At 55.2% G+C, this 14,039-nt stretch overlaps 1 protein-coding gene across 6 annotated transcripts in view; it reads left to right on the forward strand.

Annotated features, from left to right (window-relative positions):
- ZBTB16 (zinc finger and BTB domain containing 16) overlaps positions 1-14,039 on the forward strand; it is a 55,386-nt gene that overhangs the window by 34,681 nt on the left and 6,666 nt on the right. For all 6 annotated transcript variants that reach the window (XM_038161437.1, XM_038161439.1, XM_038161435.1 and 3 more), the window contains exon 4: positions 1,475-1,561. In XM_038161437.1, coding sequence (XP_038017365.1) covers positions 1,475-1,561 — 87 coding nt within the window. The remainder of the gene's footprint in view (positions 1-1,474; positions 1,562-14,039) is intronic.

Below are 14,039 nucleotides of genomic sequence, written 5' to 3' on the forward strand. Positions count from 1 at the left end.
GGGCAGTAAAAGCGAGCCCCGTGTTCCGCAGGGCCGTGCTCTGTCCCAGCCTGCCGCAAGCCCCTCCGGGCACAGCCTGGCAGGAGGCCGGGGGGCACCGCAGCAGCCCGGGGAGAACCTGTTGCTGCCGCGGTTGCTGCATCCTCGCGGGTCGCCACATCCTCGTGGATCGGCTGCGCTGGGGCCGGCGGGGCTTCGAGCGGCGATGGAGAGCCATTGCCTTGGCAACTGCGGGCCGCGCTGCCGCCCCGGCGGCCCGGCCCCTCTCCGCATCCTTCACGGCCCCGCTCTTCCTCTCCCTGCTGTGCCTGGCCAGGCCAGCTCCGGCAGCATCCGCGTCCCAGCGCCCCGCGTCCCCGATGGCGTGCCCTGATGGCGGGGGCAGGTGTGAGGGAGCCACCCCGGAGCCCCCGCAGTTTGGGGGTGTTTGCCCCTCTGGAGCCGCCCGCGGCCCAGGTGCACTCGGGTTGTTTTGAATGCAAACTTGACATGGCAGCGAGGGCGGCGGGGAACAACATATGCACAGTAAACAGGCAGACTGTCATATTGATTAACAGATGAGACCTCTATTATCGATCAGCTCTTGGCGAGAAAATTTATCACTTTTAATTTCGCCGCTGCCAAATATTTCTGCCTGCGAGCCAGCCGTTACCGAGACAATTTAAAGGCAAAGGAATTCTCTTCTCAGTGCATCTTTGATACCTCTCTCCCTGTCGCCTTCTCTACCCACCTTTTCCAATCCCACCCTGACTGTGGGATGGAGGGCTTGGTGGGGTAGGAAGGAGAGGGGAGAGGCAGTGTGGGCCCCTGAAAATGGGCAGCACAGCGAGGCAGTGCCCCCTCCTTGAGTCCTGCTCTGTAACATTCAGCTCCTCACAACAGATGAATCAAACCTTGAAATGGGGCCGTGGCTTTGTCCCACAGTGCTGTTGGATATGCTGTGTCATTAATCTGGTTTCATCTGGAAGTTACTTACCTGCTGCTGGGCATCCTGGGTTTTTCTTCACCCAAACCAGCAGTACCTTGATAGTCATTTTCTAAGAATTGCCCCAAATCCCACATCTCTTTCCAACAGTCAGAGATGCCTCTGAGCCTCTTGCTCAGTTGTTGCATTCCAGCCACGTCCCTCATCAGGTGCCTCTTTGGGTACCAGCAGCACCAGCCACAATGTGAAGGGACAGGAAACCAATTGCAATTGGATAAGTTGAAGAGCTAATGAAATGCATTGATATGTAAGGATTTTTAAAAATAATAATAATCTTTTCCTGGCAAGCAGTTCTGTATTTTGCTGTGATGTGCAAGGAGCAGGAGCTGAATGAGGCACTGCTTTTGCTGGCTGCACAGGGACATTAAACACGAACCCCTCCATGGCAGCGGTCCTGGCGTGTTAATGCAGCAGCAGTGTGCAGGTGCGCGCCCAGGTGGGTGTCCTTCTGTCCCTGGAGTAACGCTGCTCTCCCTTTTCTCTCCCCAGCGGGTGCCAAAGCCCTGGTCTGCGATCAGTGCGGCGCCCAGTTCTCGAAGGAAGATGCCCTGGAGACGCACCGGCAGACGCACACCGGTACGTGGCCCCCCGCCACCCTTCAGTTAGGTGCAGGTTGTAGCATTTGGGCTGCCTTTGTCACCCTCGGCCCAACAGAGAGCTGGACCTTCTCAGGTCCTGCCCAGGCAGCCCCAGTTCCTGTGGCACTAAAGCACAGACTGAGGCGCCAGTTGGTGCAGTGCTGTTACACCACTGCTCAGCATTAGCATGGGAAACAATGGCAGAACAAATGTGAGGTCGTTTGTCCCCTTTGCAAGCAAAGCTTGTCCCTGTCCAAACCCCTCCCAGAAGTTGTTGCTGCCATGTTTCTGCCCTGGCACTTCCCAGCCCTTCAGTGATGCCACCATCAGGAGCACAAGGATGCCTTCAGCCTCTTGCAAAAGCTGCTGTGCCTGGGAAAGGTTTGCCTGGGGGAATTCACAGCCGAGCAGACCCAGGTGGAGCCCTTCACCCTCCAAATCTAGACTGGAGCAGGACAGAGCGCCTGCTCCTCCTGTGCTATATCGGGAGCGGTTTAACTGAGCACAGGTTCATCTTTCAGCGCTGAAAGCCCTGATATAAATGCCACTGGCAGTGAGTTTGTGCTGGGGGCTGGCACGGAGAACCCGCCCGGCTGCACGCTGGGGGTGTGAGGATGGATGCAAAGTGCTGTGTCACCGGGCGGGAATGGCTCCGGCTGTCACCCGGTCACGGAGCTGTGCTGGCCAAACACCAGTCCATAAATCTTAAAGTACTTGCCCTCCCTGTCCATGCCCATACAGCTGGAGGCTGGGTTTTGCCATTCCAGGTCTGTTTGGAAGCCGCTGTGCTGCAGGCTGAGGAGAAGGGCTGTGAAGGGGCAGCCAGCACAGTGGGGGCTGGCTGCACAGGGCTGAACAGCCCAAGCCCGGGCAGGGGGGTCAAAGTGGCCAAGCAAACTGCAGCTAGTTCCCCCTTTCCTTCTGTTTCCCAGACCTGTTGGGCATCCTGGGGTGACAAGTGGGAGCCCAGCCATGGAGCTCAGTGATGCCTGCACCCCAAACCATGCTGCAGATGCTGAGCAGTTTGGCTAAGAACCCTGACATTCCTGTAGGGATTAAACCTCCTTTGGCTGGTGAATCCTTGGGGCTGGACTATGCCAAAGCTCAAAGGGCAATGGGCAACCAGAGTAGGGGGACACGGTGACCCATGGGGAGCTTGTCATCACTGCCTCCAGCTGTAAACATGGCAGAGAGGGGCTGAGTGGCCAGGACAGCCAAAATGAATTGTTTCCTCTCTTCTGCTGGCATGGAAAGCATCTCTCCCCTGCCTTGCTATAATTAACCCCCTTCCCAAATAACAGCACCTTCCAGAAGGGGTTTGTTTTGGACATCATTCCTTTGCCCTTAGCTGCAGGTTGGCTGGCAAAAGACCTTCCAACTTTCCAAGTGAAGGAAATGCATAACCCTTTCTGGTAGAGAGGCAGGTAGAGGCCTTCAGGGATGGCATCAAAAGCTGAGCAGGGTGTCTGGTACAGGCTGACCAAGTCCACCCACATTACTCAAAAACAGTGGTCAGGGGAGATGTGGGACCTCTCCACAAGAGTCACTGCTTCCCCACATGACCTACAGCTGTGGAACTTTGTGCAGGAGATGAAGGGTTCTTGGGGTTTTCTCTCAGCACATGGGACTATTTCTCAGGTGGACTTTCAGCACCCAGGACCCCCTTTATGTTATTTGTTTTCCCCACTGCCCTCCCTGCTGCTTTGAATGATGGTAACACAAAGCCAGGCTGTTGTACATGTGCTGCATCAAGCACTGCTCGTCTCCACAGCAGAAAACTAGCACCCCACTTCCTGAGACAAGACAAAAAACAAGAATAAATTTTTAAAAAAATAGTTCCTGCTTGTAAGCATGGCGCTGGCAGGGCTGTGTGCAGCCCCACAGACACGGGGCCGCGACGCCCTCTCCGGGTGTGCACTGTCCCTGGCCCCCGTCCCGCTGCAATAGGAAAAGCAGCAACTGTTTTGGCTCATCTTCCAGAAGCACAAGCTTGGTGCTGGGGAGGAGAGCGTGGAAAATTCCTTACCCTTCTCCTCAAATGTAGAGGAAAAAACAGAATGCATGGAGATGGCAGCCTGAGTAGCCCCGGGCAGCACCGCTGGGAGTCGGGATGTGCACACGGGCGGTGCTCGTGCTAACGGGCTTTGGGCTCGTGCCGGCGTTTATAAATATCAGAGGTGACTCGTCTCCAGTTTCCTCCCGTGTGCCAAGGCAGTTAGCACACGGCAGCCGGTGTCAGTCAGCGGGACAGCACACATTTACTCCTGACCCAGTTTCACGTGGGCATGAGAGACACCCACTACAGAGCACGTTTGCTTCAGCATGCAGTTAGTTGGCTTTTTGATTTGTGGGGCTGGCGTGCCCCCGGCCGCGCCACTGAGGATGGAGCAGGACCCTTCACTGTCCCTTGCCCACATCCCCTGGGTGCCTTCCCTTCTTACATCCCATACTCTCATCCCTCATATCCCTCATATCCTCTGCCCTGAGACACCAGCAGCAGAAAAGAATTAATAAAACCAACGTGTAACTGAAAATTGAAAAGCTCTATATCTTCCCCCCTTTTCTTCCCCCCTGTTTTTTTCTTTTGCTGGGATGTTGGTAGCGTTTTGATTTAATAGTTGGCCAAACACAAGGGTCTATTTTATTCAGAGTTTACAGGCCTCAGGGCTGTTATTCCTCCAAATTTAATAGCATTGAAATTGCAGGGTTGGCGATAATTTGCCTATCACTTTCTGCTCTCCCATTGATGTTTATTGTCAGCGGGATGGAATCTCAATCCGATTCACTTAGATAACATGTCTGTTAAACATTTAGATAATTGTGCCATCATTAACTTGTCACATTATTTTAGAGATTCAAAACAGTCGTGCAGTATAAGTGGAGGTACAAAGGGAGAAGGATCTGGCGCGTGAGAGCAGGAACCCGGGAGCAGAGGTGGCAGGATGCCCCCGCGCTGGGGCCCATGGCAAGTGCTGCTCAACAACCGCACAGGGATTTTTAAAAATTTTTAAATTATTTTTGTGTTCTATGCCAGAGCTCTCGGTGTTTTTCCATAGAGGAGCATCCCTGCAATCCCATTACTGGCTTGGGTTTGCCAAGGAACGCGTGGGAGCCTGGAGGAGGTGGAGGGGGCATTGCGCCGGAGCTGCACTGTCACACGGGCACGCACCACCCCTGTTCTTGGCAATTGTACATCGAGTCAAATTTATTACATATTTGTCTTATCTCCTCACATTTGCTTGCTTTGCTTTCTCTGCCTCAAAATGGTTCCAGCCCAAAACCTTGCAGTGATGCTGCAGATGTATGGCACACTGCTTCTTCCAGTGTGGAAATGGCAGATTTTCAGCAAGTGGAACATAACCTGTGTGTTTGGTGATGTGAGCTATAAATCACACTGAAAAACAAATTCTGTCTGCCTCGCACTCGGTGTGGCACCACAATTAATGGTCAGGCCAGCGCTCCACTAGGGTGCTGGCATGACGCTGCCAGAGGCTGGGGCTTGTCTCAGTGGTGCCACTGGCCACCAAGAGCCATCTGCAACGTCCCTGCTCCAGCAGCAGATTTGGGGGATGCTGTTTGTGGCTTGTCCTGCTGCATCCTCTTCCACAGTTTGATCAAAGCAACGCCTGGCACAAGCAGCCAGCACAAGCATTTGGCACGCTTCCGTACCAAAACCACCCCGACGTCTTCCTGGGCTGCCTGTGACTTTCTGCTCCCGTTTCACAGGACTCGGGAGGGTTTTCTGAGAGCAGCCCAACGAGACTTTGGGGGGAAATACCTCCGGATCGTGCTTCTCTCCATAGCTAGAGATAATGCACTGCAGCATTAAGTACGCTTAGAGGTAATTATCCCTCCCGTGCTCGCCTGGGCTGCGCGGCCCCGCGGGGGGAGGGCGCGCCGGCAGTGCCGCGCTGCCACGGACGGTCGATGCAACGCAGATTTTCTCGTGGTGCAGGAGTGGATTCTGGATGTTCAGGTGCCGGCCCCAGCTGACGGAGGGTCTGGGGGCAGCGGGTCCTAGGGGCGCAGCACAGAGCCCCTTTGTCTGACAGTAATGTCCTGTGACAGCACTTGAAATCTGAGTCCTGGCGCGCATTCCTGCAGCCGGGAATCTCCCTGCCTCCCAAACCACGGCTGCCCTTGCCACTTTGACAGCAAATGGCAGCAAGAATTCCCTGTGCTCCTTGGTGCACACGGGGGGAAATGCGATGAGGCCAGGCATGGTGCAAGCTGGTGGAGTCACCAAAAGGAGCGAGGAGGTGGGAGCGTGGCGGAGCCGTGCAGCCACGATGGCATCGGGGCCAATGGCCTGCCTTTAATTTTCCTGTGCAAATACTATTTAAAGCACGATGAGAAAAGCCCTCTCGCTAAGCTACGGAGAAATCTTTCTTGTCCTTTAATTCTAGATGAAGGGGATTAGTGTGAACATATTTAACCTCTGACCCATGGACAAAAGCATTATCAAATTTAGTTGCCAAGTGGCTCCCCATTTAACCAAACCAGTGCGGTATCACTGCAAGTTTTTTCCCTCCCTCCCTTGAGAGCTTTAACATCTATTGTTGCCCTGGAGCAATGGAGGCCTTGGCAGCCTTCTTTTGCTGGCATTCAGGGTGCTGGTCAGAGCCCCGTAGGGGAACACAGCATGACGTGGTACTCACTGCTAGAACCCACGAAGGCTTCACAAAGCCAGCCCCCCAAAAAGAAAAGCCTTCTGTAAACGGGGCTGGTTTCTCCCTGGTTTCTGCATGCCCAACTCAGCGCTGGCCACGTGCTGGCCTGTGGTGGCACGGAGGATGCTCGGCCATCTCTCCAGAGCACAGAGGGATGTCTCTGTCCCCCTTTGCTCTGGAGCACAAGGGATCAGCTATGGCAAGCTTGAGGATGCTCGGCATTTCCATGCTGGGCTTTATAAAAGAGGGATGAAACGCGGTCTCAGAGGCGGCCGGGGTCTCTGGTCCAGCAGAGGAATGCCGAGAGGGGCCTCCCGTCAGGAGCCGGTGTCCGTTTACAGTGCATCTCTCATAAACCCGGCGGCGGGGGCGAGGGCAGGGGGACCGGCCCTCCTGGTATGTGATTGATTATCTGGTATTTATGCCATTGAGGACTTTTCAGCGGCTCGGGGTCAGGGGGTCATCTCATGTGTCTTGCTGCAAATCCGCTTCCTTTTGTACAGTGCGGGCTGGGTGAGCAGACACACAAAAACAGCTTTTTCTTTTCCTTGGGAAAAAGGGGAGGGGGGCGGGCTGGTGTCAATGAATTTTTTTTTTCAGCCTTTCCTGAATAGTGTCCTTTTTAATTCCAAAGAACTTTTAATTAAAAGTAGCAGGAAAGTTCATCTCGACAAGGTTTAACTTACCTTAGCAGTTACTTTTGTCCCCCAGGATTCGCGTCTCCCCGCTGTACAAAAACCCCCAGCAACTGGGGGCCAGGCTGCGCTCGGTGCCGCTCCACGTCTCCCCGGCTTTGCCGATGGGGCCTTTTCATCTTTTCTCTTTTTTTAATGATGGGGGTGCAGGAATAATAAGCAGATGCTGCGAGTCCCGGCTTTGTGCCTCGTGGCAGCCAGTCACTCCTCTGGCCAGGCTTTGCCAGGCAGCCGCCTCGGCACCTAAAAGGTCATTTTGTAGCTTGGGGTGTGAGGCAGGGCTCCGTGACAGCTCCGTGGGACTGGAGGATGCCAGAGTGGTGCCGCCTTGAGCAGGAGAGATGCGCGAGCGGAAGGGATCGGCGATGGGCAGGTGGTGCTCTCTGCCAGGTGGGATGATGGCAATGGTGATGGTGATAGTGGTCTCCCATGGAAAGACCCCTCGGTCTCCTCACCAAAACTCCTTTTTGGGAGGTGGAGCAGTTTCTAGCGCATCAGTTAAACAACAGTTCAGAAGCAGTGGGGGAGATACTCGGGGTTTTCAGCAGAAAGATTGTTTTTTCAGCTGATTTCAGTCCAATTCCCAGCTGGGAAGAGGAAATCTGGGAAGCTGGTGTAGTGATGACGAGTATGTGTGACAGCTTCCCGTCTGATGCAGTGGCCAGAAATGCCACCATGATTTGCCAGTGGCTGCCCCAGAGAAACTGGTTCTTAGGAAGGGCAGAGGTGTCCCAATGCACAGCTTCCTTGGGAATAGCAGGGTTGAATCTGGCATTCTCCAGAATGGTGTGAGCTTAGGGGAAAGCAGCACAAAAGGGAGGTGTGGCACGTAGATGTTCAGCTGCCAGATTGCATTTGGCCAGGTGATGTGCTTTGCCAGGAAAGGGGGCAGTTTTCCCTCAGTACCTTAAGGGCAGGAAACTGAGTGATGGTTTTTGCCAAGGATGATCATGAGTCTGCCTGAATGGGTTTAATATGTATTGATATATTTTGATAGATATTCAGTACAATAAGAAGGCTTTGGGGTTACTGCTTTGCCAGGAGGATGTGCCTGCAGCTTTGGCCAGAAAGCTTTTGGGACTGCAAATGGCTTCAAACCACTGTTTGGCCTGAAAAAATGGAAATTGGGCTGGAGAGCACAGTGCACCATAGGTGTGAAGTGTCTGCAATCCCAGGCTAGAAGCATCAAATGCTCAGGAACCTCCCACCTCCCCCAGCCAGGAGGTGGAAATGCAATAAAAAGGATTGGCCCTTAAAAACTCCCTCTGCCAGGTTTGCATAGCCCTCGGTTTCTTTGGGAGGAGGAGGAGTCGCTGCTCAGGCTCTGTCAGCGTGGGCTGGGGTGATGCTGGACACATCCCTTCCTTCCAAGCCTGGGGACCCCATCCAGGGAGTCGAGTGGGGAGCAGAGGCAGCACTTCCAGTGCTGGAAGAAAGGGTTAGGCATGCAGCGCTCCAGGGTTCTGGGGACAGGGCTGTGTCTGGACCAGAGCTGTCCCCTGAGAGCGTCCCTCACAGGCCTGGAGCTGCCCGTATCCCTTGGACTGCGCCTCCATGGTGCTCAGCATCCCGCCCTGGAGGTGGGGACGCGCTGCAGTGCCCCGTGGCAGCTGATCCCACTCCCTCCCGTTTGGGCCCACAGGCAGAGCTGCACCCGCGCGGGTCCAGCTGCCGCCGTGATTGACGCAAAGCCAGTCTATAAATAAAGTCTTTCTCTCCTCTCATAAAGACTTTGCGGTTTAGTTTGCTTTCAAGGTCAAGATCAGACCTTTCTAAATAAACACATATCAAAGGATCATTAGCGGAGCAGCACTGTTAAATTGAGATATTAACTTCTGTCAGCCGCGCGTTTCCTTTTTGTTCTGTAACTCGCGACTGCAGCGGGTTTTTATTATTTTGGCCCTAGGCAGTAGCATCTGGCTTCTGTAGAGACTGTAAAAATTAAAAAGCAACACAAATCATTGCGAGAGAAAAGCAGTAAATTCAATGATAAGAATTTAAAATTAAGATGTTTCGGCGCTTTTATATTCTGCAAAACATGAAACGAATGAGTTGTGTGCCTGTTGCCATAAAGCCACCGCCGCTAATCGCCGCCTGGCTCCTTCCCTCCCCGCACGTGCCCTCATGATCACTTTGCCCGAGCAGCCGCAGCAGACACGGTGAGGGAAGGTGGCGGTGATGGCAGTGATGGAGATGGAGGGTGGCGGGGAGGGCACGAGGTGCCACCAGCTGGGCATGGCGGAGCAACGGGCCACCAAAAGGGAGGCGAGAAGGGGATGCTCTTGTCCCACCATGCTCAAAGGAAGACAGAGAGGTCAGGCTACGAGGGTGTGACTAATGAGCCAGTTCACGAGGATCCGGGACCACATTGTCCCCCAGGTCCAGATGGCTCCTGGAGTAAATCACCCCCAGCAGGCTTGAGCTGCCCATGCCAGAGCTGCAGCTCAGGGCCTGGCACGCATTGCCCAGGCTGCTGCGGGCACCAGCGTCCCATCCATCCTCCCTGTGCATCCCCCTGGGCCGTGGGGAGAGCGGGAGTGTGGCTGGGTGGGAAGCAGCCCTGTGCATCACTGCAGGAGCAAAAAATGAGGCATTTCTTTTGGGGGGTTTGTTAATCCCCTGTGCTTGCAAGGTCAGTGTTGTCCAACTGCTCTGAAATGGCAGAGTTTTCCTCAGCATTTGTGAAAGGGTGAGCTGGCATGGAGGCAGCAGGCAGTGCCAGAAGCTTGCCCTGCCCTCCTGTTGCAGCCAGAGTGTCCACGCCCAGCCCAGGAGGAAAACCAGCAGGGGCAGGAGAGCAGGGGCGTCGGCTGCTTTTTAAGAATTAATTTGCCATAGCCGGTTAAAGTTGGGAAGAAAGCTGTGCTATCTCTAAGTAAATAATAATAATCAAACAAATGCCCCCTTGGGAGAAGTTGCCTTCCATAAAGATGTTAATTAGCACAGAAGCCAGGCTGTGGAGTCCAGAGGCAGCCTTTGAAACTGGGATGATTTGGTGATGCTGGCACAAATGCACACATTTCCTGTGTTTATCTTATGGGGGTTTTCCCCCCTTTCTCCCCTGAACCATGAAGGTTGTCGGGGCTCTTTGACTCAGCACAGTAACGAATGCCATCACCTCTCAATAGCCCTGGAGAGGGTGGCACCACACGGCCCCTGCATCCAGGCAGTCATCTGCAGGTGTTGTGTCCCAACAGCAGCATCCAGGGAGGGCTCCTTTGCTCCTGCCTGTGGGTGCACTTCAGTGCTGCCACCAGGAACGCCACTTTGGGTTTCATAATGATCCTGAAAACACGCTCCAAAACTGGGTTGACTTTTGTTACCCTGCACATGCATCAGCCTGGGGCAAAGTCCTGTGAGTCCTGCAGCCTCAGTGCTGGTGCTACCCAGGCCTGTGCTGGTGCCCGCTTTTCAACTCGATGACAGCAGGACGTGCTCAGTGTTCCCAGGGTCCCTTGTGGCAAGCTGAGCTGGGCACCTTCAGGCTGTCCTCCAGGCCAGCTCTGCCTGAGCTTGGGTGCTGTGACAGGGATGCTCCAGGCAACGTGCCCCTTGCCATCCCTGTTGCCTCTCCCAGCCCTCCTGTAGGCAGGGCTGAAAGGGAGGGCTCTCTGCCACTCTCTGGCCCCCATTGCCAATGGCACCTTCCTCCCCAGGGCTGCTGTTCCTGCAGCTAGGGCCTGCAGCTTCCCCTGCAGCAGCAGCCAGCAGTGTTGGCTGAGAGGTAGAGGCTGCTAGAGAGCCTTTGACATGCTGACAAAAGATCATCAGCTGTCCCTGAAATCTCATCTCAGGAGTGCCAGCAGCCTTTGGGCTGCTGCTTTGCGTGGCCAGGATGCTTTGGAGCCACTCACCTTTGCTGGAAGGACAGCAGCAGTGTCAGGTCACCTCTGGCACATGAACCATGTGAGACGTGATGTTCAACATGAAGAGTGAAGGAGGGAGCCTTGTGAAAGACCCTGAATTATGAGGACTTGAGCCGAGGGTTTGGGGGTTTTAGGGTGCATGAGGCAGCAACAGGCTCTGTCAGCATCCTTTGATGTGAGCATGCTCATGCCCGTGATAATGCTGGAGCCTTCCCAGTGTGCCCCTCCACAGCCTTTCATTCCGTGTTCCTGATTATTTCAACAGTGGATGGATCTGCTCCTTTTTCGAGTCTGATAACGTGGATCTGAGGGCAGGCAGGGAATGATGGCAGCGTTATGAAGAGGACTCAGGGAGGGGCAGTTTGGGTTTGCACATCTCGACGTTGGTGCCATGAGCCTGGGGACAGCCAGCCCTGTGCTGCCACCACGCTGGGGCTCAGTGGGGATGGCTTCATAGTGGCACCACTCCCTTTGTCCCCCCTGCCCTGCTGCCACAGCATCCCCCAGTCACCCCACTGCCCAGCCACGCAGCAGGTCTGGGCTTGGCAGGGCTGCCAGGGGCTCTGGGGGGCCGGGGCCAGCACACGCACGCGTGCTCTAGCATGGGGGGAAAAACTTGAAGTCAAATGTCTGAAAGTCAGATCCCTTTTTAGTATGAATTTGCTGTATCTCATTCTAAGCACTAATTCCAATTTAATTGCAAGTGGCCTGAAGCCTCTTCAATAGGAGTAACAAATGGTTTGATTTTGTAAACTTCATCAGACTGCATTTTAAATGCGACACACTAGCCCGGCTCGAATGCCAATGAAGCACTGAAGTAGCTCTCTGTTTACTAATTATCCGTTTTTACTTCAAGCCACGCTGGCTGGCTTGTCTGATTAAATCGGATTTGTGGGATAGAGAACAGCTAGCAGAGTTTTCTCTATAGTAAACGAGATTGAAACTATGGCCCGCCTGGCTGCACACTGTAAATTATATTTCCTTTTAAAGGGGACGTGTCGCCTTTCTCCTGCAGTGCACCTCCCGCATCCATAAACTCCACCAGGGCCCGGTGCCGAGGGAGACCCACCCCAGGCTGCCTCCCTCACCGTGGCCACGCCGGTTTTTAGTTGCATTCCTGCTGTGGCGGAGGCAGCGGGTGGGGGCGGCGCTGCAGCATCCCTCGCTGTGCCTCGGACGGGGCGCGCTGTCACACGGCGCATCTGGCTCGTCATCGCGTCTCTGGCGATTGCTCTGCTGTGGGACCAAGCTGCTGGAGAACAGGGACGTGCATTTCCCTCCCTCCATCAAGCATCCCCCCACTGAAAATCAGTTTTGGGGCCACGTTGTGTTTGAAAAGACCCTGCAAGATGTGGCCAACACGCTTACCAAGAGAGCGTCTAACACCCAAATCACTCCAGCTTCCACCTGGAAGCCCGTGGCAGTGCTAACAGCTGCCCCACTAGTGGCTTTCAGCTGCTGGCACAGCGCTGGGTCTGGCAGGGACGCAGAAACTGGGGGTGGTGGCAAAGGTGGCAGCTGAACGCAGCGTGCGGGGCTGTGCCTAAACCTTCCCAGTTGCTAAGACTTCAATTCTGCGAGCTTGACCTACGCCGCCCCCTCCCTCGGTATCTATCTTTGTGCCCAGGGGCTTTTTATATTTTAATTTGCTTTTGAACGTCCTGCAAAATTAATGGCGTGCTCGGGGCCATTGTGCTGTGTACAGTAGAGGGAAGGGCCGTCGGCGCCCGCCGAGAGCCAGCGCGTTTCCCGGGGAATGAATTGCTCGCCCGCCTTCACCCCTTTTAATTGTTGACAGTAAAAAGCGTTTAAATGCTGCTTAATTTGTAATCATCTTCCTGCAAAAAGGGGAGAAACCATTAAAATGTCAGGGAAATGAATAAATCCGTCTCTCACTGATTTGGGGCGGCAGCATTTCTTTATCAGGGGTGATTTTTCTTCCAATGGCTGAGGGCTGGCTCAGGGCTTCTGTGGCTGGAGCCCAGGGATGCACTCACCACAGGACACAGGGCTGAGTCCTGTGGCACCCAGTGTGGCACCCTCTCGAGAGTTCTGCCATTTTTTCCCACTTCCCATCCTTTCTCCAGAGGCGTGACACAGTTGGCATGCGGCCTGAAAAAAAACCAAGCGCGAAGGCCGGCGGTGGGACGGTGCCCAGCAGACCCTTGGCTGCTGGAGAATGTCACCTGGGAGCCGCAGGGCTGGGACCAGCGCTGCCCGAGCCCCGTGCTCCGTGCCCACCGCTGGGCTCCTGCTGGGCTGCGGGGCCGCCTCGCACCTCTGCTCGGCCGGGGCCAGCCTTTGTGTCACGCAGATGCTCCGCTCTCAGAGCACGGCTGGAAACGTGCGCCTTCGCGGGCCGTGCCAGCGCACACTGACCTCCCCGTCTGGGGCGTTTATTTACTGATACATTACTTGAAGAAGGAAAAAAACCGGAGAAATTGAGCCCGGCGCTTTGCAGGTCTCGGGAAGCGGCGCCGGGGGATGCCCAGCTCCGGCGAGCCCCGTCCCCGCACGCCCGCGGCAGCTCGTCCCCATCGCTGGCTGCTGGAGTCAGCCCGGTTTTTTTTTATTTTTTTTTTTCAAGCGGGGGCCAATTAGTTTCACAAATGAGGGCCCTACGGTGCCAGGGAGGATTTGTTACGGCCCCGCGCGCCGGCCCGGCGGCATTGTCCTGCCCTCCGCCCCCACGGGAGCCCATTGTCCCCGGCCCCAGCGGGGGCTGCTGGCGGCAGATTTATCGGGGCCGGCGTCCCGCCGGCCGGGGCCTCCGCTCCGCAGCTGGCCGCGGCGCTGGGGGCTCAGCCCCGGGGACCTTTGACCCGTCCTGCTGTCACCGCCGGGGCCGCCGAGGGCCGCGGGGCCACATACCTCTTGGGATTTGCTTCGCGCTGCCCGTTCGGGGCTGCCTGCTTTTTTTTTTTTTTTTTTGCTTTTTTTTTTTTTTTTTTTTTTAATTTTTTTTTTTGTCTTGGGAGCGTTTTGTCCGCAGCTGCGTGGGGGGCACATGAGCCCACAACCCCCCGGGATAAATCCCTGCAGAGGGAGAAAGGCAGCTCCCATGCGGGGCCACCTCTCTTGCTGCTTTTATTCCCGTTTCACTGGGGCTTTTTTCAGATTTCAGAGCATTTTTGGGTAGCCCAGTGCAAGGCTGAGATTGAGCATCCCCCCAGGCAGCCTCTGCATCCCCGGCAGGACAGGGCTGACCGTGGCATGCCACCACACCTGGGTGGGTGATGGCACAG

The sequence above is a fragment of the Motacilla alba genome, chromosome 24, assembly GCF_015832195.1.
Source record: "Motacilla alba alba isolate MOTALB_02 chromosome 24, Motacilla_alba_V1.0_pri, whole genome shotgun sequence".
Taxonomy (NCBI): domain Eukaryota; kingdom Metazoa; phylum Chordata; class Aves; order Passeriformes; family Motacillidae; genus Motacilla; species Motacilla alba.